General features: G+C 35.5%; 1 protein-coding gene across 5 annotated transcripts in view; it reads left to right on the top strand.

The window, feature by feature from the left end:
- Positions 1-22,729, top strand: part of LOC123549761 (maestro heat-like repeat-containing protein family member 1) — a 77,347-nt gene extending 54,618 nt beyond the window's left edge. For 4 of the 5 annotated variants that reach the window (XM_053544978.1, XM_053544979.1, XM_053544980.1 and 1 more), the window contains 11 exons: positions 1,207-1,344; positions 6,357-6,430; positions 7,845-7,982; positions 8,978-9,098; positions 12,422-12,568; positions 13,043-13,231; positions 13,589-13,744; positions 14,610-14,744; positions 18,629-18,731; positions 19,515-19,580; positions 20,481-22,729. In XM_053544978.1, coding sequence (XP_053400953.1) covers positions 1,207-1,344; positions 6,357-6,430; positions 7,845-7,982; positions 8,978-9,098; positions 12,422-12,568; positions 13,043-13,231; positions 13,589-13,744; positions 14,610-14,744; positions 18,629-18,731; positions 19,515-19,580; positions 20,481-20,563 — 1,350 coding nt within the window. In that variant the 3' untranslated portion in view covers positions 20,564-22,729. Of the gene's footprint in view, positions 1-1,206; positions 1,345-6,356; positions 6,431-7,844; positions 7,983-8,977; positions 9,099-12,421; positions 12,569-13,042; positions 13,232-13,588; positions 13,745-14,609; positions 14,745-18,628; positions 18,732-19,514; positions 19,581-20,480 lie in introns of those variants that run through there. The other variant, XM_045338100.2, reaches the window with a different exon arrangement.
- The last annotated feature ends 2,848 nt before the right edge of the window (positions 22,730-25,577 follow it).

Genomic DNA, 25,577 nt, shown 5'->3' with positions numbered 1-25,577 from the left:
AGTGCATGCGGGGGGTACATTCATCACCTTTAGTGATAGCTCTAGTTAAGCACTAATTTACTCGTCCATTTTAAATTCTGTATTCAGACTGCAGGTTTTGTTCATGGGAGATATCTCTTGAGGCTGTTTGAATATTGTATAATTATGTCCCTTTTCTTTTGGACTAGGTAATCAGAGCAAAGGTGTTGATGAGGTAGTAAAAAGAAAAAGTAGAATTTAAAAAACGTATTTTTCTAAAATTAAAAAGATTATCTGGTTGGTAGTCAGACCACTAGAGCATCTGGTGAGCATACATTTTTTAAGATGATGTTCAGAGTGAGCCAGCAGTGTATGGGGGTGGTCCGTTATCCTGCATCCATCATTTTACTTAAACATTTTCTCTGAAACTACAGGTCAGAATTACACCAAACTTGGCCTGTAGCATCCTGGCATGGACCTTTCAGGTTTATTCAGATTGTTCCACTGAACTGCTTTTGGGGCCATAAGAGCTAAAAAATAGAAAAAGCTTTTAACAACTTTATTGATGAAGAGCTTAATGGATTTCCTCTAAACTTTATATGCAGCAGAATTGTATGGAACTCTCTCATATTCTTGCAAATAGTTTTGCCTGGTCCTTTCTAGGAGTCACTAGAGCTAAATATAGAAAAATGACCTTTGAATGACTTCTTCTCTTGAACCACTTTATTGATCTTCACCAGACTTGGTCTGTATGGCATCCCAGTTTGAATGTCTCTCCAATTTGTTCAAATGGATCCACTTGGTCTATTTTAAGGGCTATTTATCTTAGGGGCTGTCACTGTTGAAAATAACTGCTTGATGGATCTTCACTAAACTTGGTCTTTATCATCATTTTATGGACCTGTCTCAAGTTTACAGGAATGGTTTTGCTTGACCTTTGTAGGTGCTGCCAGCATTGAAAAAATGATACACCTTTTAAATAACTTCTTCTGATGAACCACTTGTTGGATATTCACTAAACTTGGTCTTTATCATCATTTTATGGACCTGTCTTAAGTTTATTGAAATGGTTTTGCTTGACCTTTTTAGGTGCTCCCAGGGTTAAAAAAAGATATACCTTTTTGTAAGATTGTATGGATCTCTTCAAGTTTATGCAAATGGTACTGAGGGACCGCCAGAGCTTTAAATCGAAATCCTCCATTATTTGGAAGAAATTAATTTCTATTTTCATTGAAAAAATATTTTCAGATAACTTGTGCCTTAGTTGAGATATTTCAAGTAGAGGAAACTGAAGATCAGGTGAAGAAGAACTACCATCGATTGTTTGCTGCACTGATGGTTAGAATGGGCTCCAGTGTAGGGGTTGAACCCCTTAAACAACAAGTGGTAAGAAACTTTGAAAATAGAAATCCCATGTTGGCTTAGAGTAGATCAGCTATGGTAGTTGTTTTTAAATAGGAATAGTTATTGAATTATAGAGTTGTTATTGAATTATAGAGTTGTTATTGAATTATGGAGATGTTGTTGAATTATGAGGTTGTTATTGAATTATGAGGTTGTTATTGAATTATAGATTTGTTATTGAATTATGGAGATGTTATTGAATTATAGAGTTGTTATTGAATTATGGAGATGTTGTTGAATTATGAGGTTGTTATTGGATTATAGATTTGTTATTGAATTATGGAGATGTTATTGAATTATGAGGTTGTTATTGAATTATGAGGTTGTTATTGAATTATAGAATTGTTATTAAATTATGGAGATGTTATTGAATTATAGAGTTGTTATTGAATTTTGGAGGTGTTATTGAATTATGAGGTTGTTATTGAATTATAGATTTGTTATTGAATTATGGAGATGTTATTGAATTATAGAGTTGTTATTGAATTTAGGAGATGCTATTGAATTATGAGGTTGTTATTGAATTATGGGGTTGTTACTGTTTGCTGAAAGTAGTTCACTGACTGGTTTGGCTGTATTGAAAAGGAAAAAATGATACGTCTTGCTTAAAGAAGTTTTTTGCGCCACAGAATTGCACCGCAACTGCATTACAGTATTACATGTTTTTGGTATCATGTGATGATCTGATATGACACTTTTTTCATGTATAATACCGGTTTAAAAATTTTTATACAAATTATTCCATTGCAGATAAAATTCCAATAATTTAGCAAATATGGTGTGTCTTTGAATATCATTTGTATCCCTCCAAAATGCATTAAAGACTGCTGACAATTTTAAGTTCATAAAATTCTTTGTGCAAGAACAACATAACAGCTGCTGTAGTTTAGAGACATCAGGTTTTACGCTTACAACTTCTGACTGAAATATTTACAGCTGAACTTTTGAGGATGTTTTGCACCTGTGAATTTCAACTGTATTTCTGTATCTCAGCCAAGTTTGATAACCAGCCAAATCGCCCCAGGCACTCTTGGATTATGGCCCTTGAATTACTCGAAATCTGCGAATTTAGCCTTGTCCGCTCTCTAAGTCAAACAGTTTTCATCCGATCTTCACCAAACTTGCTGATAATGTTTGTGGGCATAATATCTCGTCCAAGTTTGATAACCAGCCAAATCGCCCCAGGCACTCTTGGATTATGGCCCTTGAATTAATCGAAAAACTGCAAATTTAGCCTTGTCCGCTCTCTAAGTCAAACATGCTGACAATGTTTGTGGGCATAACGTCTCGGCCAAATTTGATAACCAGCCAATCGCCCCAGGCACTCTTGGATTATGGCCCTTGAATGGCTCTTGAATTACTCGAAATCTTTTTATGATACGTAACTGAATATTTAGACGGGCGTATTTTGTGACAGTCTGGCACTCTTGTTTGTACTTAGAAAAGCAGTATTTCTTGGTTGTTTTTTGTTAGCTCACCTGTCACAAAGTGACAAGGTGAGCTTTTGTGATCGTGCGGTGTCCGTCGTCCGTCGTCCGTCCGTGCGTCCGTCCGTAAACTTTTGCTTGTGACCACTCTAGAGGTCACATTTTTCATGGGATCTTTATGAAAGTTGGTCAGAATGTTCATCTTGATGATATCTAGGTCAAGTTCGAAACTGGGTCACGTGCCATCAAAAACTAGGTCAGTAGGTCTAAAAATAGAAAATCCTTGTGACCTCTCTAGAGGCCATATATTTCACAAGATCTTCATGAAAATTGGTCAGAATGTTCACCTTGATGATATCTAGGTCAAGTTCGAAACTGGGTCACGTTCCATCAAAAACTAGGTCAGTAGGTCTAAAAATAGAAAAACCTTGTGACCTCTCTAGAGGCCATATATTTCACAAGATCTTCATGAAAATTGGTCAGAATGTTCACCTTGATGATATCTAGGTCAAGTTCGAAACTGGGTCATGTGCCGTCAAAAACAAGGTCAATAGGTCAAATATTAGAAAAACCTTGTGACCTCTCTAAAGGCCATATTTTTCATTGGATCTGTATGAAAGTTGGTCTGAATGTTCATCTTGATGATATCTAGGTCAAGTTCGAAACTGGGTCACGTGCGGTCAAAAACTAGGTCAGTAGGGCTAAAAATAGAAAAACCTTGTGATCTCTCTAGAGGCCATATATTTCATGAGATCTTCATGAAAATTGGTCAGAATATTCATCTTGATGATATCAAGGTCAAGTTCGAAAGTGGGTCACGTGCCGTCAAAAACTAGGTCAGTAGGTCAAATAATAGAAAAACCTTGTGACCTCTCTAGAGGCCATATATTTCACAAGATCTTCATGAAAATTGGTCAGAATGTTCATCTTGATGATATCTAGGTCAAGTTCGAAACTGGGTCACGTTCCTTCAAAAACTAGGTCAGTAGGTCTAAAAATAGAAAAACCTTGTGACCTCTCTAGAGGCCAAATATTTCACAAGATCTTCATGAAAATTGGTCAGAATGTTCACCTTGATGATATCTAGGTCAAGTTCGAAACTGGGTCACGTGCCGTCAAAAACTAGGTCAGTAGGTCAAATAATAGAAAAACCTTGTGACCTCTCTAAAGGCCATATTTTTCATGGGATCTGTATGAAAGTTGGTCAGAATGTTCATCTTGATGATATCTAGGTCAAGTTCGAAACTGGGTCACCTGCGGTCAAAAACTAGGTCAGTAGGGCTAAAAATAGAAAAACCTTGTGACCACTCTAGAGGCCATATATTTCATGAGATCTTCATGAAAATTGGTCAGAATGTTCATCTTGATGATATCTAGGTCAAGTTCGAAACTGGGTCACATGCCATCAAAAACTAGTTCAGTAGGTCAAATAATAGAAAAACCTTGTGACCTCTCTAGAGGCCATATTTTTCATGGGATCTGTATAAAAGTTGGTCAGAATGTTCACCTTGATGATATCTAGGTCAAGTTCGAAAGTGGGTCACGTGCCGTCAAAAACTAGGTCAGTAGGTCAGATAATAGAAAGACCTTATGACCTCTCTAAAGGCCATATTTTTCATGGGATCTATATGAAAATTGGTCTGAATGTTCATCTTGATGATATCTAGGTCAAGTTCGAAACAGGGTCATGTGCGGTCAAAAACTAGGTCAGTAGGTCTAAAAATAGAAAAACCTTGTGACCTCTAGAGGCCATACTTGTGAATGGATCTCCCTAAAAATTGGTCAGAATGTTCATCTTGATGATATCTAGGTCAAGTTTGAAACTGGGTCATGTGCCGTAAAAAACTAGGTCAGTAGGTCAAATAATAGAAAAACCTTGTGACCTCTCTAGAGGCCATACTTTTCATGGGATCTGTATGAAAGTTGGTCTGAATGTTCATCTTTATGATATGTAGGTCAAATTTGAAACTGGGTCAACTGCTATCAAAAACTAGGTCAGTAGGTCTAAAATTATTAAAATCTTTTGACCTCTCTAGAGGCCATATTTTTCAATGGATTTTCATGAAAATTGATCTGAATATTCACCTTGATGATATCTAGGTCAGTTTCAAAACTGGGTCACGTGCGGTCAAAAAGTAGGCCAGTAGGTATGAAAATAGAAAAACCTTGTGACCTCTCTAGAGGCCATATTTTTCATGAGATCTTCATGAAAATTAGTGAGAATGTTCACCTTGATGATATCTATATAAAGTTCAAAACAGGGTCACGTACCTTCGAAAACTAGGTCAATAGGTCAAATAATAGAAAAACCTTGTGACCTCTCTAGAGACCATATTTTTCAATGGATCTTCATGAAAATTGGTCGGAATTTTTAGCTTGATAATATCTAGGTCAAGTTCAAAACTGGGTCACATGAGCTCAAAAACTAGGTCACTATGTCAAATAATAGAAAAAAGGACGTCATACTCAAAACTGGGTCATGTGGGAAGAGGTGAGCGATTCAGGACCATCATGGTCCTCTTGTTTAAGTTCACTTTTCTTGAATACTTACTATAGCTTTGAGTAAGAAGGCCAAGAACTATAACTCTTTTCTTGCATATTGTCCAGCACTTGCAGACAAGTGATGGCACCCACAGGCAGTGCTCTTGTTTATTTATGCATAAATAGACATATAAAGTCTTGTTTTCAGGCCTATTGCTGGCCTACTTTCAAAGTTATTGTATTGAAACATTTCTCTACCAAGAGCATCTTGGCCTGCCCCATCATTTCAAAATAATCATAAACAAATATTCATTTGGTGGCTGTTTACCAATACTGTTTGTCAAAAAAACATTGCAGTCAGAGCTAAAGATAGAAAAAATCTTCGACATGTACTCCTAGATTGCTGATCAGTTTAATTTTGAAACAATTTAGAAGATTGATCAGATTCTTCTGATTGGTCTAACAATATGGCTGCCAGTGTTAAAAATGAAAAAATCTGCAACTGTCATCATCGCATAAATTTGAAAATAATTTCATACAAATGTTCCTTCTGTGACCCTATACAAAGCTTCCGGTGATTCTGGTTTGTCAAAAACATAGCCACAAAAGGTTGTAGTTAGGTTTCCTGTATTGTGTGCATTTAATTTTTCCTATATGTTTACAGTTTGAAAAATCTCCTTGTCAGAAATCGCTGGCCCAATTTCAGAATAGTTCCACAGATATTTTCCTTGCGTGACCCTCCACCAAAATGTTTTTGTTCCAGCCATCTATTTAACTCCAGTGACCGTGAGTGCTCTAGGATCATCATGGCCTTTTAGTTTGTACAGGTAGATAAGTGGTGACCTACTGTCTTTTGAGTAGTAATCTACAAAATATATGGTTAAACTTTAGAAGAAAATGAAATAGAAGGAATATTTGTTTTACTTGTAAGATGAAATATCTTTCACTCATGAGTCAGGAACACCAGATCTAACACCGCTTGCAAAATATTACATTTGGTGCTCACATGGAGGAAGACATTTCAATATCCTCTTTTCTTCTCTGTTCTTTAATGGATGTTCCTTATCATATTTGCTCAAATTTCAGCAAGAGAAAGATCCCAAAGATAAGAAGAAAGGTGCTCCACCACCTAACCCCAGCAAGCAGGTTAAACCTAGCAGGTATGTTAACACTCAAGATTAATTCAGGGGATATATATATATATATATATATATATAGTAGAGAGAATTAATTAATACGAACTAAATCTCCACCACAATATACCAGACCAATTTCGGCAAAGCGCCTAGCAGTACAAACGAACACGCACATGCCACAGCAAGTCCACTAACCCAATAAGATTAGTTTCGATACTGCTTTATATATGAGCCCGAATTGTACTACACATTCGTACTGGTTCAACATTTACATATATATACTCAAATCTCTGTTTTCATGTCTCACAAATCAGTAGTGACTTTTTAGTCTTTATAACTGATTGGGACCAGAGAAGCTATATTTTCTCTCTCTGAAAGTTAACTGGATCTCGAGGATACATTGAATATATATAGATAATTTGCGTTAAGGGATATAATTATATTCAGAACAGTTGACTTTCCCATATGTGAGATCCGCTAGGATACAAGTTCGCATTATAAATTATTATATAGTAGAGAGAATTAATTAATACGAACTAAATCACCACCACAGTATACCAGACCAATTACGGCAAAGCGCCTAGCAGTACATATATGTAGAGCATATATATATATATATATATATATATATATATATATATATATATATATATATATATGAAGAGGTGACTTGATATGTTGTTCTTGCAAAACAGATAATAGAAGAACTGGCCAAATTCTGTTTGGAAAAAAGAATGAAGAAAAAACTAATACTGAAGATCTGGCAATTTTTGCATCACTTTAATTTACACTATTTGATAAATAGACATATTCATGTTGATAAGAATTCATACTTCTAATTGGTTATACTTTGGGTCATAAACCTTAACATAGGTAACCTGTTTTTGAGTGTTGCTCTAATTGTGAATGATAGCAGAAGTAAAATCACTGTTACTATTACTTGAACTAAGAACTTTTATATTCATTCAGATTTTGGATCATATGAAACACTATATTTTCATGCAGATGAATTGCACAATGTACATTTTAATGACTTTACTAAAATTGTCCCATGTGTTGCTGGGATGACTGGTGTATGAATAGAATCTGAACCACTGCCTTGTATGATTGTAATTAAGAGGCAACTTATAGGGTCTGAACGCCTGGTTTTGTTGTAACTCTGGGATTCCAGCAGGTATACAAGTTTTGATTCCATACCTCATGTTTTATTTTGATGCAAATGAGATGTGACAACAAAATTTTTATCCTGTCTAGTGCCATATAACCTCCATTGTGTTGATATGCTGTAGAACCCAAATAAAAAATCTTTACTGAAATTACCATGATTTTAAATAATATTTTCTGCATGACATTAATCCCTTTTCAAAGCATTAAGTATATGAAAGAATGAAGATTTATTGAAGACTTTTTAGACAACTTATATTTTGATTATCCACAGTGTTGCAGTAGAAGCTTTCAGGAAGTTTCTAGAGATCACAAAGAGTGAGGATATACAGGAAGTACTAGATACTGAGGAATGCTGGGAAAAATTTGAAAACAAAGATGAATATCCTGAAGGCATCAACACTCTTACAACGTAAGGAATCACTACCACTGGTCATTCACATTTTGGTTATGTTATGGATTTTGACTTGTCATTTTAAGTTATGCATATTCATTGGGCACTTGATACATGGTATATTTTCACTGAAGATATTTATCAAACAAATATCAAATGAATATATTTTGTAAAATGTAATGAGTAAGGACTAATAGGAGAAGAAGCACAATTATGTTACATTTTTCAAAAGACATGCATTGAAAATACGTTTAGAGCACCAGTTTTATTTAAATCTATTTTTTTTTAAATTTAGATAATCTTCATTTTCTTGGTTGTGCAACTAGGATAGATTGAAAATAAATAAGGTTAAAAGCTGCAAGAATTTTCAAAACTTGCATATTTCTGGCAAGATGAAGCTTGTGCTTTCTATAACATCTTCTATGACATTGGTATGAATGAAATTGTCATTTATGAACAAATGTGTAAATTCATACACATCTGTAAGAAAAAGAGCCCGCCGCTTAGCTCAGTAGGTAAGAGCGTTGGTCTACTGATCTCGGGGTCGCGAGTTCGATCCTCGGGCGGGGCGTATGTTCTCCGTGACTATTTGATAAACGACATTGTGTCTGAAATCATTAGTCCTCCACCTCTGATTCATGTGGGGAAGTTGGCAGTTACTTGCGGAGAACAGGTTGGTACTGGTGCAGAATCCAGGAATACTGGTTAGGTTAACTGCCCGCTGTTGCATGACTGAAATACTGTTGAAAAACGGCGTTAAACCCAAAACAAACAAAACAAATCTGTAAGAAAAAAATGCATAAAAGTCATATTTCTTCTTTTGTCTTTTGATTTCACTATGTAAGATAAATACTCTGTCACTGCTTACAGGAGAAGATGAGAATATGCAGTTCTCCGGTAACTGTTTTTGCAGTAAGGGGGCTTTTTCTAAAACAGTTAAGCTTGAGTCCGATATTCCAAGTTGCACCTACAACTAGTGTAAGATTTTTTATAGCGATCCTTATTCTTTTCAGAGCATTGATTAAGAGCACAGTAGGCGGAGAGTATGTGTCAAAAATTGTGGCCAGTTTGACTTCAGTCCTGTCCAGTTTATATGATCCTCAAAGAATAGTGGTAGCTGCATTCTTTGCAGAGGTAAAACATTTCAACAATAACTTGAATTCAAACGCTTGTTTTCAGCTAAAATTGTATTAAGTGCACCTGTTGTAGAAGGTTCTTTTAAAAATTTGCGCTTTCATTCTGATGAAATATACGAGTTGAAAATGTAAGAGTTTCGTCTCTTTTTTTTTTTTTCAGTTTTCATGTCACAAAAGGGCAGTTTCTTTTTATTAGAAAGGTTATGATTTCATTCTTATATTTTTCATTACTGTATGTGTATACACATGAGTACTAAATCTTTCCATACAATAATAAGTATTCTTTTGAATTTATGAGATTTATTTAATAAAGTTGTTTGCTGTACAGTTTGAACATGTACATCTAAATTATTTGAACATTAGAAAGGTCTGAATTTTGACAGCGCAGATGCTCATTGAATTGAAGAATGAAAATCTTACAAGTATTTATACCCATACAAGTATGAAATCGTAACTTCTTTATCGCAATTTTAAAGATTATCAATGACAAATCAGATTGCCTGTTCAAAAAAAGAGCTAGATTATGTTGGCTAGACATCTGTATCTAAAAGAGTTATCTGTGTCTGCTCTTGCAGTTTACCTTGCTCTCTCCTTCCAGTCAGACTGCTCTGTATTTGTACTAGAAGGTGATAAGTTTTGTACCTTGAGTGGCTGCATTTTTATGTAGACCAAGGTGTTTGAAGATGTTTTATTATGTAAAAAATGTTTTATAAATCTGTTATTATATATGTGACAGCATTTTCTGATATTCAGGCTTTTGGACCTAATATCTGTCATTTGTGAAATTTTAGCCTAGTGAGTCCTTGATCATTATATATAATACATTCAAAGGAATGTTTCTTTCTTGTAAAAGTTGTAGCTGATAATTGCCCATGTTGGAAATTGATTAAAAAATATTTTAAGGTTGAATTTATTGTCATATTTTTTTGTACCCCCCGACAACAAAGTTGTAAGGGGGGGTATACTGGTTTCAGGTTGTCTGTCTGTCCGTCTGTCTGTCTGTAGACACAATCTTGTGCGCACCATCTCTCCTCATCCCCTTGACACAGTTTAATGAAACTTCGTACAAGTGATCAGTAACAACAGTAGTTGTGCATGGGGCATGTTAGGTTCTTTCAGAAAAAAAATTGCAGAGTTACGGGACTTTGTTTTTTGTTACTATACTATATACATAGACACAATCTTGTGCGCACCATCTCTCCTCATCCCCTTGACACAATTTAATGAAACTTCACACAAGTGATCAGTAACAACAGTAGTTGTGCATGGGGCATGTTAGGTTCTTTCAGAAAAAAAAATTGCAGAGTTACGGGACTTTGTTTTTTGTTACTATACCATATACATAGACACAATCTTGTGTGCACCATCTCTCCTCATCCCCTTGACACAATTTAATGAAACTTCACACAAGTGATCAATAACAACAGTAGTTGTGCATGGGGCATGTTAGGTTCTTTCAGAAAAAAAAATTGCAGAGTTACGGGACTTTGTTTTTTGTTACTATACTATATACATAGACACAATCTTGTGTGCACCATCTCTCCTCATCCCCTTGACACAATTTAATGAAACTTCACACAAGTGATCAATAACAACAGTAGTTGTGCATTGGGCATGTTAGGTTCTTTCAGAAAAAAACATTGCAGAGTTACAGGACTTTGTTTTTTGTTACTATACTATATACATAGACACAATCTTGTGCGCACCATCTCTCCTCATCCCCTTGACACAATTTAATGAAACTTCACACAAGTGATAGGTAACAACAGTAGTTGTGCATGGGGCATGTTAGGTTCTTTCAACAACAAAAATTGCAGAGTTATGGGACTTTGTTTCTTGTTAACATACTATGTACATACAGTCTGCATATGCAATCTTGTGGGCGCCTAATCTTCCGAACCCTTGCACACAATTTAATGAAACTTCACACAAGTGATCAGTACCAGCCCTAGTTGTGCATGGTGCATGTTACGTTCTTTTAGATAAATATTCTGCATAGTTATGGGACTTTGTTTTTTGTTACTATACTGTATACATACAGTCTATATACATACAGTCCACATAATTATGCAATCTTGTGTGCGTCAAATTGCTATGTACTGTGTCAGTGCATGCGGGGGGTACATTCATCACCTTTAGTGATAGCTCTAGTTTTCTCAAAAAGTTACAAGTGTATCAGATTAAACAACTTTTTGATCTTGGTAAAAAAAAATGATAGAGAAACTTTAAAGTGCTGAAGCTTTTTCAATGTTAAACAACCAGCCAACTTGATGGCAATTTTTTTGAGCGTCCTGTAATCAAGCATTCCCTGTACAAGTTTTTATGCCCCCGAAGGGAGGCATATTAGTTTTCAACTGTCAGTCTGTTCGTTCGTTCGTTAGTCACAACGTTAACTTTTTGCATGAAGGCACTTTACTCGCGAACCACTGCACCTAGGACCTTCAAACTTCACGTGCTGATAGTACTTATTGAGTATACCACCCCTACTGACTTTGGGGTCACCAGGTCAAAGGTCAAGGTCACAGGGGCCAATGTTAACTTTTTGCATGAAGGCCTTTTACTTGCAAACCACTGCACCCAGGACCTTCAAACTTCACATGCTGATAGTACTTATTGAGTACACCACCCCTACTGACCTTGGGGTCACCAGGTCAAAGGTCAAGGTCACAGGGGCCAGCGTTAACTTTTTGCATGAAGGCACTTTACTCGCGAAATACAGCACCCAGGACCTTCAAACTTCACATGCTGATAGTACTTATTGAGTACACCACTCTTACTGACTTTGGGATCACCAGGTCAAAGGTCAAGGTCACAGGGGTCAACATTAACCTTTTGCATGAAGGCACTTTACTCGCGAAATATAGCACCCAGGACCTTCAAATTTCACATGCTGATAGTACTTATTGAGTACACCACTCTTACTGACTTTGGGGTCACCAGGTCAAAGGTCAAGGTCACAGGGGCCAGCGTTAACTTTTTGCATGAAGGCACTTTACTCGCGAACCACTTCACCCAGGACTTTCAAACTTTACATGCTGATAGTACTTTATGAGTACACCTACCCTACTGACTTTGGGGTCACCAGGTCAAAGGCCAGGGTCACAGGGGCCAATGTTAACTTTTTGCATGAAGGCACTTTACGTGCGAACCACTTCACCCAGGACCTTCAAACTTCACATGTTGATAGTACTTATTGAGTTCACCACCCCTACTGACTTTGGGGTCACCAGGTCAAAGGTCAAGGTGATGCGGGGGCATTTGTCACCATTAGTGACAGCTCTTGTTCTTCATTATTTTTATCGTAAATGATGCAATTTGCAGCTTGTGAATCAAAAGTGTATGGGTGATGATGATTTGATTGAACTAGTGATGAACAGTTTATTGGGTCGACTCGTGGATTCCTCACATGTGGTTAGACAAATGTGTATACGTGGACTTGGAAATGTTGCTAGCATAGGGAAAACACAGGTACAAACAATATTTCTTTTTGAACAGATTTTCTCTGTGGAAATTATCAGTTATGTAAATGTAACAAACTAAATAAAACATGTTTGACATTCTTAAAAGAAAAAAAAAATAATACAAATGTAAAGAACAGAATGAAGTTTCTGCCAAATGATCTTAAATACAAATAGAATCATTGAAGGTAGTTACAGATACTAGATAAATCTTTTTAAGAATGATGAAAATATTTGGAGTTGAATATTCAAGTTAAGAGTCTGACAGGAATGCCATTTAAGGTAATGGACCCGTTATGACAACTGGCAACTTTTTATACGATTATGTATCCTCCCTATGCAATTTCGGCATCCTTCGGCCATAATTTTTCGTAAATGGAGAATGCCGAAATTGCAAACAGAGAATACGTAATGGAGCGGAAATTGCCAGTTGTCATTATTGGTCAACCTTGTGATTTATTCTATCAGTATTGTGTTGATACAGGTTCAGCACTATTCCACGACAGTTTTGTCTGCGATGATGGCGGGTATGGATGATAAGGAGGACCCGGAGGATGATATAACTGTAGAGGCTATGAGCGGACTGTCTAGAGTACTAACGGAGATTGATGAAAGCCATATACGTGCAATACTTATAAATGTAGCTCTTAGAATCAGGCCATGCTTTGAAAGGGTATTTATTGTTTTTAACCTGAAGATTCTAAATCCCTAAATGTATCCATGAAAAATATTTTCTTACACTTATGTTAGACAGTTCAATAATGAATTCAGTCCATACACTGCTGGCTTAAAATTTCTTTTTGTGTTTACTATTCAAATGTTAAACATGCAAGATTTCTCTGGAAATTGTTTGCTAAGTTGTCACGGTTTGATGCATTTTCTGAAGTCAGTTCAGTAAATACCCGGTAGTGATTGTCCGAGTTACACAGTTTACATTCTGCTTCTGCTGAGTTTTTTTTTTACATAAAAATAAAGTTAAGTTAAAGAAGTGAAAACTAATTCTGAGTTAAAGTAACAGTTCTTTTTCTAGGATAAAGCCAATGTACGTGCACAGTCTATAATATTGTTTGGAAATTTATCTGAGTTTGGAGATGGCCCATCAAAGCAGCCATTCTTGGAGCAAATACACAGCAACTTTGTCAGTCTTCTGCTTCATCTTAATGATCCAGACATGGAAGTGAAAAAGGTAATGGTATTTTCATATCTTGTTTTTAAGCTGGTAATAAAGGACATTGCTGGAATCTGGTAGTAAGGAGTAAGGACACTGTTCAAAGCTGGCAATAGATTGCTGGAATCGGGTAGTAAAGACACTGCTCAAAGCTGGCAATAAATTGCTGGAATAAAGGACATTGCTCGAAGTTTGATATAAAGAATACTGCTTAAAGCTGGTAATAAAAGACATTGTTCGAAACTGATTAATGAAGGACACTGCTTGAAAATGGTTATAAAGGACATTGTTCAAAGCTGGTAATAAGGGACCCTGCTTAAAGCTGTAATAACGTACACTACTGGAAGTTGGTAGTAAAGAATGCAACAGGAAGCTGTGTAATAAAGAAAGAAAAGGACACTGATTGAGATATTTGATTAAGATCCTCTCTACAGAGAATTATACGGGATTGATAAGTTTAAGTTTGGTATAAACTCGTTGATTCAAAAGCTAATGCTTCATCTTGCCATTAGTATATAATCACAGTGTAAGAATTGTAAGCGTATATACATGTAGTCTTAGATTCAGAATCTAACAGAACTGGCTAGGCTGAAAAGAGGAATATTTTAACTAATTCACCGGGTTTATTGCAAAAAAAGCATTTTAAGTAATTAAAACAATGTTTTTCAGTTTCGTTATGTGTACTTTTGAATAGAATATCTTCTTTACTACTTTTTTCAGTATTAAAGTGTAAATAACAATTGAAATATGTCAGCAATTTGAAACTAAACATTTAGACATTGGAATAGGACAAAACTTTTTAGAATGCTTTGATAAATGCTGTCTTAAAATGCTTTGATAAATACTGTCATTAATATGGTCTGTTTTCAAATTGTATTTTCAGGCTTGCAAATACGCACTGAGAAAGATTGGTGCTCTGATAGGGTCCGAGCAAATCAACACAAAGTTTCAGAAACTGTTGCTGGATGATGCAAACCTGCATTATGGAGAATTCATGAATGATCTTTCCAAATTAATTGTAAGTGACAAGTCAATGACATTAATTAATATACTTCAAATTTCTGCAAAAGCAAAAACTTGGAACCAAACCACCAAGTCTTTGATCATTTTCCCACTAGTATTTGTACTGGCTATGTACCAACCACTGCACAGACTTGCATGTTTTTCAGTCACTGGACATAAACTCACACCACATAAACTTCAGCGTTTACTACATCAGGAATTTACCACTGCTGCCTAGTTAGTGATGTAAATTGTGGGTTTCTGAAAGTCAAGTGCGGGTTATAAAAAGCTAATTATACTACCAGATAAAAGGTACATGGGAGCTCTGTTGAAGTTATGCATGTGCGTTGCTGGTCCATCTGTCGCCTCTGTTCCATAATTATTTTAACAGCTGTGATTAAACTCATCAAGAGAATATGAAAAACGCAAAACCCAGGTTACTAGGTCCAAAGTAAAGATTACACTTGGAGGTCAGAGGTTAGGTAGTCTCCCTTTTTAGCTCACCTGTCACAAAGTGACAAGGTGAGCTTTTGTGATCGCGCAGTGTCCGTCGTCCGTGCGTGCGTGCGTCCGTAAACTTTTGCTTGTGACCACTCTAGAGGTCACATTTTTCATGGGATCTTTATGAAAGTTGGTCAGAATGTTCATCTTGATGATATCTAGGTCAAGTTCGAAACTGGGTCACGTGCCATCAAAAACTAGGTCAGTAGGTCTAAAAATAGAAAAACCTTGTGACCTCTCTAGAGGCCATATATTTCACAAGATCTTCATGAAAATTGGTCAGAATGTTCACCTTGATGATATCTAGGTCAATTTCAAAACTGGGTCACATGCCATCAAAAACTAGGTCAGTAGGTCTAAAAATAGAAGAACCTTGTGACCTCTCTAGAGGCCATATATTTCACAAGATCTTCATGAAAATTGGTCAGAATGTTCACCTTGATGATATCTAGGTCAAGTTCGAAACTGGGTCACATGCCATCAAAAACTAGGTCAGTAGGTCTAAAAATAGAAAAACCTTGTGACCTCTCTAGAGGCCATATATTTCACAAGATCTTCATGAAAATTGGTCAGAATGTTCACCTTGATGATATCTAGGTCAAGTTCGAAACTGGGTCACATGTTGTCAAAAACTAGGTCAGTAGGTCAAATAATAGAAAAACCTTGTGACCTCTCTAAAGGCCATATTTTACATGGGATCTGTATGAAAGTTAGTCTGAATGTTCATCTTGATGATATCTAGGTCAAGTTCGAAACTGGGTCACGTGCGGTCAAAAACTAGGTCAGTAGGTCTAAAAATAGAAAAACCCTGTGACATCACTAGAGGCCATATATTTCATGAGATCTTCATGAAAATTGGTCAGAATGTTCATCTTGATGATATCTAGGTCAAGTTCGAAAGTGGGTCACGTGCCTACAAGAACTAGGTCAGTAGGTCAAATAATAGAAAAACCTTGTGACCTCTCTAGAGGCCATATTTTTCATGGGATCTGTATGAAAGTTGGTCTGAATGTTCATCTTGATGATATCTAGGTCAAGTTCGAAACAGGGTCATGTGCGGTCAAAAACTAGGTCAGTAGGTCAAAAAATAGAAAAACCTTGTGACCTCTCTAGAGGCCATACTTGTGAATGGATCTCCATAAAAATTGGTCAGAATGTTCACCTTGGTGATATCTAGGTCAGTTTTGAAACTGGGTCATGTGCCATCAAAAACTAGGTCAGTAGGTCAAATAATAAAAAAAAACCTTGTGACCTCTCTAGAGGCCATACTTTTCATGGGATCTGTATGAAAGTTGGTCTGAATGTTCATCTTGATGATATCTAGGTTAAATTTGAAACTGGGTCAACTGCGGTCAAAAACTAGGTCAGTAGGTCTAAAATTATTAAAATCTTTTGACCTCTCTAGAGGCCATATTTTTCAATGGCTCTTCATGAAAATTCACCTTGATGATATCTAGGTCAGTTTCGAAACTGGGTCACGTGCGGTCAAAAACTAGGCCAGTAGGTATAAAAATAGAAAAACCTTGTGACCTCTCTAGAGGCCATATTTTTCATGAGATCTTCATGAAAATTAGTGAGAATGTTCACCTTGATGATATCTAGGTCAAGTTCAAAAGAGGGTCACGTACCTTCAAAAATTAGGTCAATAGGTCAAATAATAGAAAAACCTTGTGACCTCTCTAGAGACCATATTTTTCAATGGATCTTCATGAAAATTGGTCAGAATTTTTATCTTGATAATATCTAGGTCAAATTCAAAACTGGGTCACATGAGCTCAAAAACTAGGTCACTATGTCAAATAATAGAAGAAACGACGTCATACTCAAAACTGGGTCATGTGGGAAGAGGTGAGCGATTCAGGACCATTATGGTCCTCTTGTTGTCTACTTCATATTGTCCAAACTGCTTGGATGATTAAAAAAAAACCCACTAGTATCAGTTGTTAACTTCATCTAAACTACATGCATAGCTTACAACCCCAGTCAACAAATACAAGGTTCAATGTTTAATACTTTTTTAAAGGCTCTTGGTGAGCTTTTGTGACCACTCGATGTCCATCGTGCGTCGTCAGTCTGTCACCAATTTCTAAAAACATCTTCTTCAAAACCATTTGGTAGATTTACACCAAACTTCACAGGAATGATGCTTGGGTGGCCCAATTTCAAAATTGTTCATAGAATTGAATTCCACACAGAACTCTGGTTGCCATGGGAATCGAAAGGAAAAACTTAAAAAATCTTGTCCAAAACCTCAAGGCGTAGAGCCTCGATATTTGGCATGTGACATCATCTAATGGTCCTCTATGAAGATTTTTCAAATTATGCCCAAGGGGTGAAAAGAGGCCCCGCCCCAGGAGTTCCAAATTTTACATAGACTTACATAGGAAAAAACTCTAAAAATCTTCTTGTCCCGAACCACAAGACCTAGGCCTTTGATATTTGGTATGTAGCATTGCCTTGTGGTCCTCTACCAAGATTATTCAAATTATTACCCTGGGGTGAAAAGAGGCCCCGCCCTGGGGGTCCCAAGTTTTACATAGAAAAAACTTTTAAAATCTTCTTGTCTGAAACTGCAAGGCCTAGGCTTTTGTATGTATTTTGCATTGCCTAGTGGTCCTCTACCAAGATTATTCAAATTTATGCACCTGAGGTGAAAAGAGGCCCCACCCTTCAAACAGTGTCCTTTATTACCAGTTTTGAGCAATGTCCTTTATTTATTTAAAAAAACTGACTTTTAGTGACCATGAATGTGACCTACTTTCTTAATATTTTAGCATCAGTTTAACATTTGAAACATGTAGCTCATATTACTCAGGTGAGCGATCCAGGGTCATGACCCTCTTGTTCAAAGTTAAGTCTCAGATAAATGTATCTATATCTTTTTAATAAGGACATTTCTAAAATTCAAATGTTGAATTAGCCTCTATGTGTACTAATGAAGGAAAGGCATATTAATGATTGAATTTCCACCAACTTTGAGGGTTGACAAGAATAAACTAATGACATTGCTTATTACGTCATAGAGTTTGGTGTTTTGCATTGCTTATGTGGTTGATTATACAAAATACTGCAATATTGGTCACTGTAATGGTTATATATTGTGTGTCAAGTGCTTCAGATGTTGACAAACTTACATTAAGTGTATATTTTGTCAAAATTTCCCCAGAAATAACAGATGTCATCTGTAGTCAGTTGAAGAAATTTGGGATCCACTCTGTTAATAGATTACAAATTGGCAATAAAGTCTTACATAGATTAAGAAAAGTGGCATTTATACTATCAGTGAGTGACATTAATACTATCAGTGAGTGCCATTTATACTATCAGTGAGTGACATTTATACATCTTTTAACCCAACAAATGTGCTGCACCTTTAATTGAATATCATTCTATATTTAGATCCAAGATTTCCCAGAGAAGGTGAATTTCTATGTGATGGGCTGTGTGTCTTTCTATAAGAGTATGTGGCCTGAAATCAAGAGTAATGCAGCATTGTTTACAGGTAAATGTTGTTGCACATTTTTTGTAAATCTTTTATTTGCAAATCGTTCAGCATCCATTGTCTGCTGTCATGCATCTGTGTTCATTGTCCTGTGTCAGCTTCTTCACTGAAAAATCTCTTCAAACTATTGGTCAGATTTACATGAAACTTGTAGTTCTGTAGTATCCTGGAATAGACCTTTTGCAAGCTTGTTAAAATTGTTCCACTTGGCCCCTTTCTGTCAGAACTAAAAACATTTAAATGACTTCTTATGAATAGCATAATGTATCTTAATCAAACAAGGTCTGTATCCTTGTATGGACCTCTATCAAGTTTGTTCACATGTTTTTGCTTGAACCTAGTGTTTTATTGGTACCATGGATTACAAAGCTTTAAACAACTTTTTCTCATGAACTGCTTATGTGTGTCATAACATGTAGTCAAGGTCAGGTAAGAGGCTTAGGAACATTATATTCATGTATGTAGAAATTACTTTTCTTCACCTAGGGAAATTAATGAAGACATAAATTGCATGATAAATAGTTTGGAAGTAGTTTGAATTCTTATTCTAGCTGAAAACTGCATTTATACTAAGTTTCCCTGACACTTGGTTATATTTTTCAGGAGCAATTTTTTAATGGTATTTATCAAAATGGTATTAGGAAAGTAATGATCTACTGGTATATATTTCAGTATCGGGTAATATTAACTTACCCCATGGTAATGGATAAAGTCATGTGTGGTTTTATACACAAAATAAAGGAAAGGTATTCAAAAACAATTTTTTTTTATTTTTTTTGCTAGGGTTTCTACTTGGTAACTTGCCAGAGGATAAACAGGGTGTTATTTCTAAGGAGCATGTATGTGCTGGTAAGTAATTGTTATATATAGAATACTAATGATCAATGAAACAGACTGACAAGATTGAACAAGAGCACTGCAATGCGGACCAATATAAGTTATGACCTTTAACCCCTAAGTGTGACCTTGACGCGAGTCGTCGAGCCATCCGAAACATGCGCTCTGCACGTTGTCTCGATATGGTGAACATTTGTGCCAAGTTTCTTTAAAATCCTTCAAGCAGTTCAAGAGCGGACACGAAACAAAGTCATATGACCTTTGACCCCTAAGTGAGACCTTGACCTTGAAGCGAGTCATCCAAAACATACGCTCTGCATGTCTTTGATGTGGTGAACATTTGAGTTAAGAAATCCTTCAAGGGGTTCAAGTGTTACAGAGCGGACATGAAACAGGCATATGACCTTTGACCCCTAAGTGTGACACTGACCTTGAAGCAAGCCATCCAAAACATGCGCTCTGCACGTCGCCTCGATGTGGTGAACATTTGAGTTAGGTTTCTTTGAAATCCTTCAAGGGGTTCAAGTGTTACAGAGCGGACACGAAATTGCTAACGGATGGACAGACAGAGAGACACCGGCATCATAAAAAATTTCTAAAGGGTCATCTTATTACTGAAATGCACTGGAGAACACTGCCAATAGCTTACAGAACATAAAATGGTCATGCATCATATAACGATTTGATTTACAAGAAATGTTTCCAGGTTATGTTAACTTAACTCTGCAGTTTTTTTTTTCATAAGGAAACCACCACTGAAGGTCAATTTGCTAGATACTTATATCACTTCTAATTTTTTTCACTACCATTGTATGATTTTACTACCATTATGTGGTTTTACTACAGTAATGCCAGAGGTATTTATATTTTTAGTGTGTAGTTTATCTCAGAAGTATTCCAATTTGATTTCAGCACTGATATTACTGTTGAAGGACCCTACACCAGCAGTTAGGTCTGCAGCAGCAGAGGCAATTAGCTTGCTGGATAAATATTAACAATTGCAGGAAAGTGACAATGTTATCAGGAAGTAGAACTATTGCCTTAAGAGCTTTTACAAGAGGCACAGCAACTACAAAGCGAGACACTATTTTGTGAAACAAATTCACATGATTTTTGGTCAACCCTGCACTTTAGATAAAAATAAAAATTGCATGGGTGGGATAAAAATGTCGGTATGCAGGAAAAGTGCATGAATGTCGATTCTATAACAAGATATAAACCTTAAGCATGAGATTTAATAACATGACTATTTTTAAGTTCCAGTGAGCAGTAAGAATTCCTTAGTAAGACTACTTGATAACCACAAAGTTTTAATTATTACAAGGGGACCAAATAATATTTTCTCATAAGTCTTACCAAGTGTGAGCAAAAACAAAGTATTTATTGTTTTATATTTGTTTATTTGATAATTGGTTAACTGTTAGAAGTAATATTTTTAATCTGTTAGAATATTGTTTTATATTTCATCTCTAAGATAAACACTTTCAGCTTTAAGTGTAATGTTTATTTTGTTTTAAGTTCTTGCAGTTGTTAGGATATTTTTGTGAAGACATAACATTGTCATGTGTTCATGACTGGTTAAGACACAATTTCATCTTTACAATAGCTTTGCACTGAGATGACAATCATTTTCAGAGTATGGGCATCAGTTGGAGAAAATACTTGAAAAAATGTTTTTTGCAAGCAGTGTTATTACATATCATGATTTGTGCAGTATTTTGTACTGTAAAATTATATCCTAAATTTATTTCTAGCTTGTTTAAGTTTCAAACTGATTAAGAAAATGAAGATTTTTCATATGTAAATACTTCCCATTCAACATGTAGTAGCATCTTGCTGATATGTTTTGGGTAAATGTGAAGTCCTTTTCAAGTTTGTGAAAGCTTGCACCTTGTGCAAATGACCTCTAGTATATACTTATTACAAAGTATTTCTGTAATATACAAAATTATTAAAAGGGAAAAAACATCCAAGATGTATTTCCAAATATCTAAAATTGATTTTCACTATAATGTTTGGTACTACCAGTAATATGAATTTTACTGGTACATCAGAATCTGTGAAAACCCATGCATTCAAATGTATATATATATCACCTGGGTGTTGTAAAGACCCAATAAAAGAAAAAGTGTAGAGTAAGGCAGTCTACAAGTATATATTTAACATGTCAACTTTTTCATGAACCTTCAGTTCAGTATATGTTACATTTAATGTGTTATTTTAATTTATTTCCATATATAACAAAATTTCACTTAGTATAGCCTAAATCCTTTTTAGTAGTTTTAATATAGAACGAAAGTTGTATGTCATGTATTGTAAATGCATATGTATAGGTAGATACATGTATATGTAGGAAATAAAGCCATAATGTAATTGTGATATAAACATCAGTGTAGTTTCATCATTGACATTATTTCAAGTATAAAAAACATTTGTTAATTTGACTTGCTCTGTAATAGGTAAAGAAAGAAGGAATTTTGATGTTAAAGCAGAAAAAGCTTACATGAATAAAAGAATGTTACATTTGTGTCTTTCCACATTGAATTTATTAAACTTGTTGAATATAAATCCTCGCATTTTATTAATTCATTCAGCTTGTTTAATAAATGCAGTTTGAAAAGACAGCCATGTGACAGGCAGATTTGAAATTACCCCGTTTGTTTAAACATTATTCCATACCTCATGTTTTTATTTCAATGTAAATGAGATATGAAACCAAAATTTGTAGTCCTGTTTGGCGCCATATAACCTATACTGTGTTGGTGCGCGGTAAAACCCAAATAAAATAAAAAATAAGTTAAACATTGTTACTTGCTAACATTGTTTACAGATGAGCCTTGAAACTAAAATATCATCCTTTACAAATATATGCTCATTATTTCACATATATGTTTAGGTGTATTGCAATTTTCAAAATTACATTTAATATGTACAATATATAAAGTAATGGTAATTTTTTTTTACTTATGATGTTGATTTTTCTAATTGATGCCATTGATTCAGCCTGTGATTGTTTGTTTAGCAGTAGAAGTGTGATTTCTAGGATTATTGTATAATATATTGCAGTTTAAAGAGATGTTAATGATTATTCACTTTATATTTATGTCTGGTATAAAAAAAACCTAGCCAAAACTGTGCAATAAATACCTACACAACGCTTCTATTTTCTTCTTTCTTATATTTTAGTGTGGAGTTTATTTTGTTGGTTTTATGTCATACAAACACTATTAAGGTAAGAATTTTGGTAACTTTGCAGCTTTAGTGGAAAAGAAAGACCCTAGCATTACTTCAGGCAAAAGTGGGTAAAACTACTTACTACTCTCATACCAGCTTGAGAACTTCTTCCCATAAAAGCGTTGTACATTCAAATTGTGTCTTCAAAATTGTTATTTCTGCCACAATGACCACTAACATGTGATAAAACAATAAGCCAGTTTTTACATGCCTGTTTTTCAAAAAATTGACATGGTATTTTCAACATTATGGGCATTGGATGGGCTGAAGAAATAGATGTTCATGTGGTATTACACTAGAGTAATTGTTCTCAGAACTATAGTACATGTATATAAGAATGTGCATTGCTATAAGATGCAAGTCTTAAGTTTGGTATACAGTATATCTGGACCAGTATCTCCAGAGAAACTGAAAAAATGACACTCAGTAACAAGAGTATTTTTAATTAGAAATCAACAATACTTACATGTATATAGAAGATGTTTCATCAGAAAATCAAAATAAAATTTGATTACCAGCCATGTCAGACAAGTATCTCTAGGCATAGATCTTTACTTAGTTGTTGGTTTCTTTATCAATCACTTAATTTTCGGTGATCCCAAATGGATCTTCAGACAACACCAATACAGTAGCGTATAATGTATTTCAGTATCATTCAAACTTATTTATATGAGGGTCTTAGCTTTAGACTTGTGCATTCTTGTTAAATTATGATATGGACCAATTCTTGAGTCCTTGATAGCTCAATGTTATAAAATATCTTGGTTATGCCGAGACTAAGGACAAACACCTCAATAAGTGGAGGAATGTATTTTTGGCATTGTCAAATTGCCTGTCCATCCTTGGTTTGAGTGTTTCTAGCTTACAGATGCTTTCTTGCAAATATGGTAATGTGAAAATCTATTTTTCACCTGGTTTGGTGAAAAATGGTTGTTTATGTATTTCCATCAAAATACATATATTAACTGGAGGATGCTTATCGACAAATCCAGTTACAATCGTTTATCAACAAATTAATACTGTAATTTTTGTAATTTATTTTTGAGAAATCCAAATTAGTTACGTCTAGTGAATGATATTACCATTTAAATGGCTTTTTTCTCATTTAAAAAACACCTTACATTGGAAGTTGAACTGCCGGCCTCCAAAACAAGTACTATAGACCGGTTGACCTTGTGGGAACATTAATAGATAGGTTTAAAATAGTTCGGGAAAATATTCTGCAAAATTAGGGAACACTTCTGGCCCCATATCCAGATCCAACCAATATGTCAATCCAAACTAAATGAACTGATACTATATGCAAGTTTTTGACCAGGTCAATGGCCAGACGTCCTAACTGACAAAGAGGGAATATCACAACCCAAACCCCAGATGCACAGCTTCACATGCTGAGTAACATTCCTATATAATTGGATGGATGAACAAAGTCACCATTCTCCTAAGTCTGGTATTGGGCACAAAAAGTATAACAAGAGGACCATGATGGTCCTGAATCGCTCACCTGTCCCCACATGACCCAGTTTTGAGTATGACGTCATTTTTTCTATTATTTGACATAGTGACCTAGTTTTTGAGCTCATGTAACCCAGTTTTGAACCTGACCTAGATATCATCAAGATAAAAATTCTGACCAATTTTCATGAAGATTCATTGAAAAATATGGCCTCTAGAGAGGTAAATGTTTTTTTATTATTTGACCTACTGACCTAGTTACTGAAGGCATGTGACCCAGTTTCGAACTTGACCTAGATATCATCAAGATGAACATTCAGACCAACTTTCATACAGATCCCATGAAAAATATGGCCTCTAGAGAGGTCACAAGGTTTTTCTATTATTTGACCTACTGACCTAGTTATTGATGGCATGTGACCCAGTTTTAAACTTGACCTAGATACCATCAAGGGGAACATTCTGACCAATTTTCATGAAGATCCATTCGCAAGTATGGCTTCTAGAGAGGTCACAAGGTTTTTCTATTTTTAGACCTACTGTCCTTGTTTTTGACCGCAGTTGACCAAGTTTCGAAATTAACCTAGATATCATCAAGATGAACATTCAGACCAACTTTCATACAGATCCCATGAAAAATATGGCCTCTAGAGAGGTCAAAAGGTTTTTTTTATTATTTGACCTACTGACCTAGTTTTTGAAGGCTAATGACCCAGTTCTGAACTTGACCTAGAAATCATCACGGTGAACATTCTGACCAACTTTCATGAAGATCCATTGGAAAGTATGGCTTCTAGAAAGGTCACAAGGTTTTTCTATTTTTAGACCTACTGACCTAGTTTTGGACCGCACGTGACCCAGTTTCGAACCTGAGCTAGATATCATCAAGATGAACATTCAGACCAACTTTCATAAAGATCCCATGAAAAATATGACCTCTAGAGTGGTCACAAGCAAAAGTTTACGGACGCACGGATGGACAGACTGACGGACGCACGACAGATGCTGCGCGATCACAAAAGCTCACCTTATCACAAAGTGACATGTGAGCTAAAAACAACAAGTACTTTTTATAATATTTACTAGACTCTAGAAAACTCACATTTTATGCAATAATTAGTCAACAATGTTCCATCACAAAACATGTAATTGATCAAATCTCAATTTACAGAATGATCATAAATTATAGTATACTCAGTGTTTTTTAGGACAGTTTACAAAAGGAACATACACAGGGTACTGGAATGCTGATACCAACTTGACCAAATAATAGGCAGCCAATATCACTGGTCAATGATTCCACAGGATGGCTATATGCAA

Source organism: Mercenaria mercenaria, chromosome 6, assembly GCF_021730395.1.
Source record: "Mercenaria mercenaria strain notata chromosome 6, MADL_Memer_1, whole genome shotgun sequence".
Lineage (NCBI taxonomy): Eukaryota > Metazoa > Mollusca > Bivalvia > Venerida > Veneridae > Mercenaria > Mercenaria mercenaria.
The sequence above is the reverse complement of the archived record's forward strand: the minus strand, read 5'-3'. Positions and strand labels throughout refer to the sequence as shown.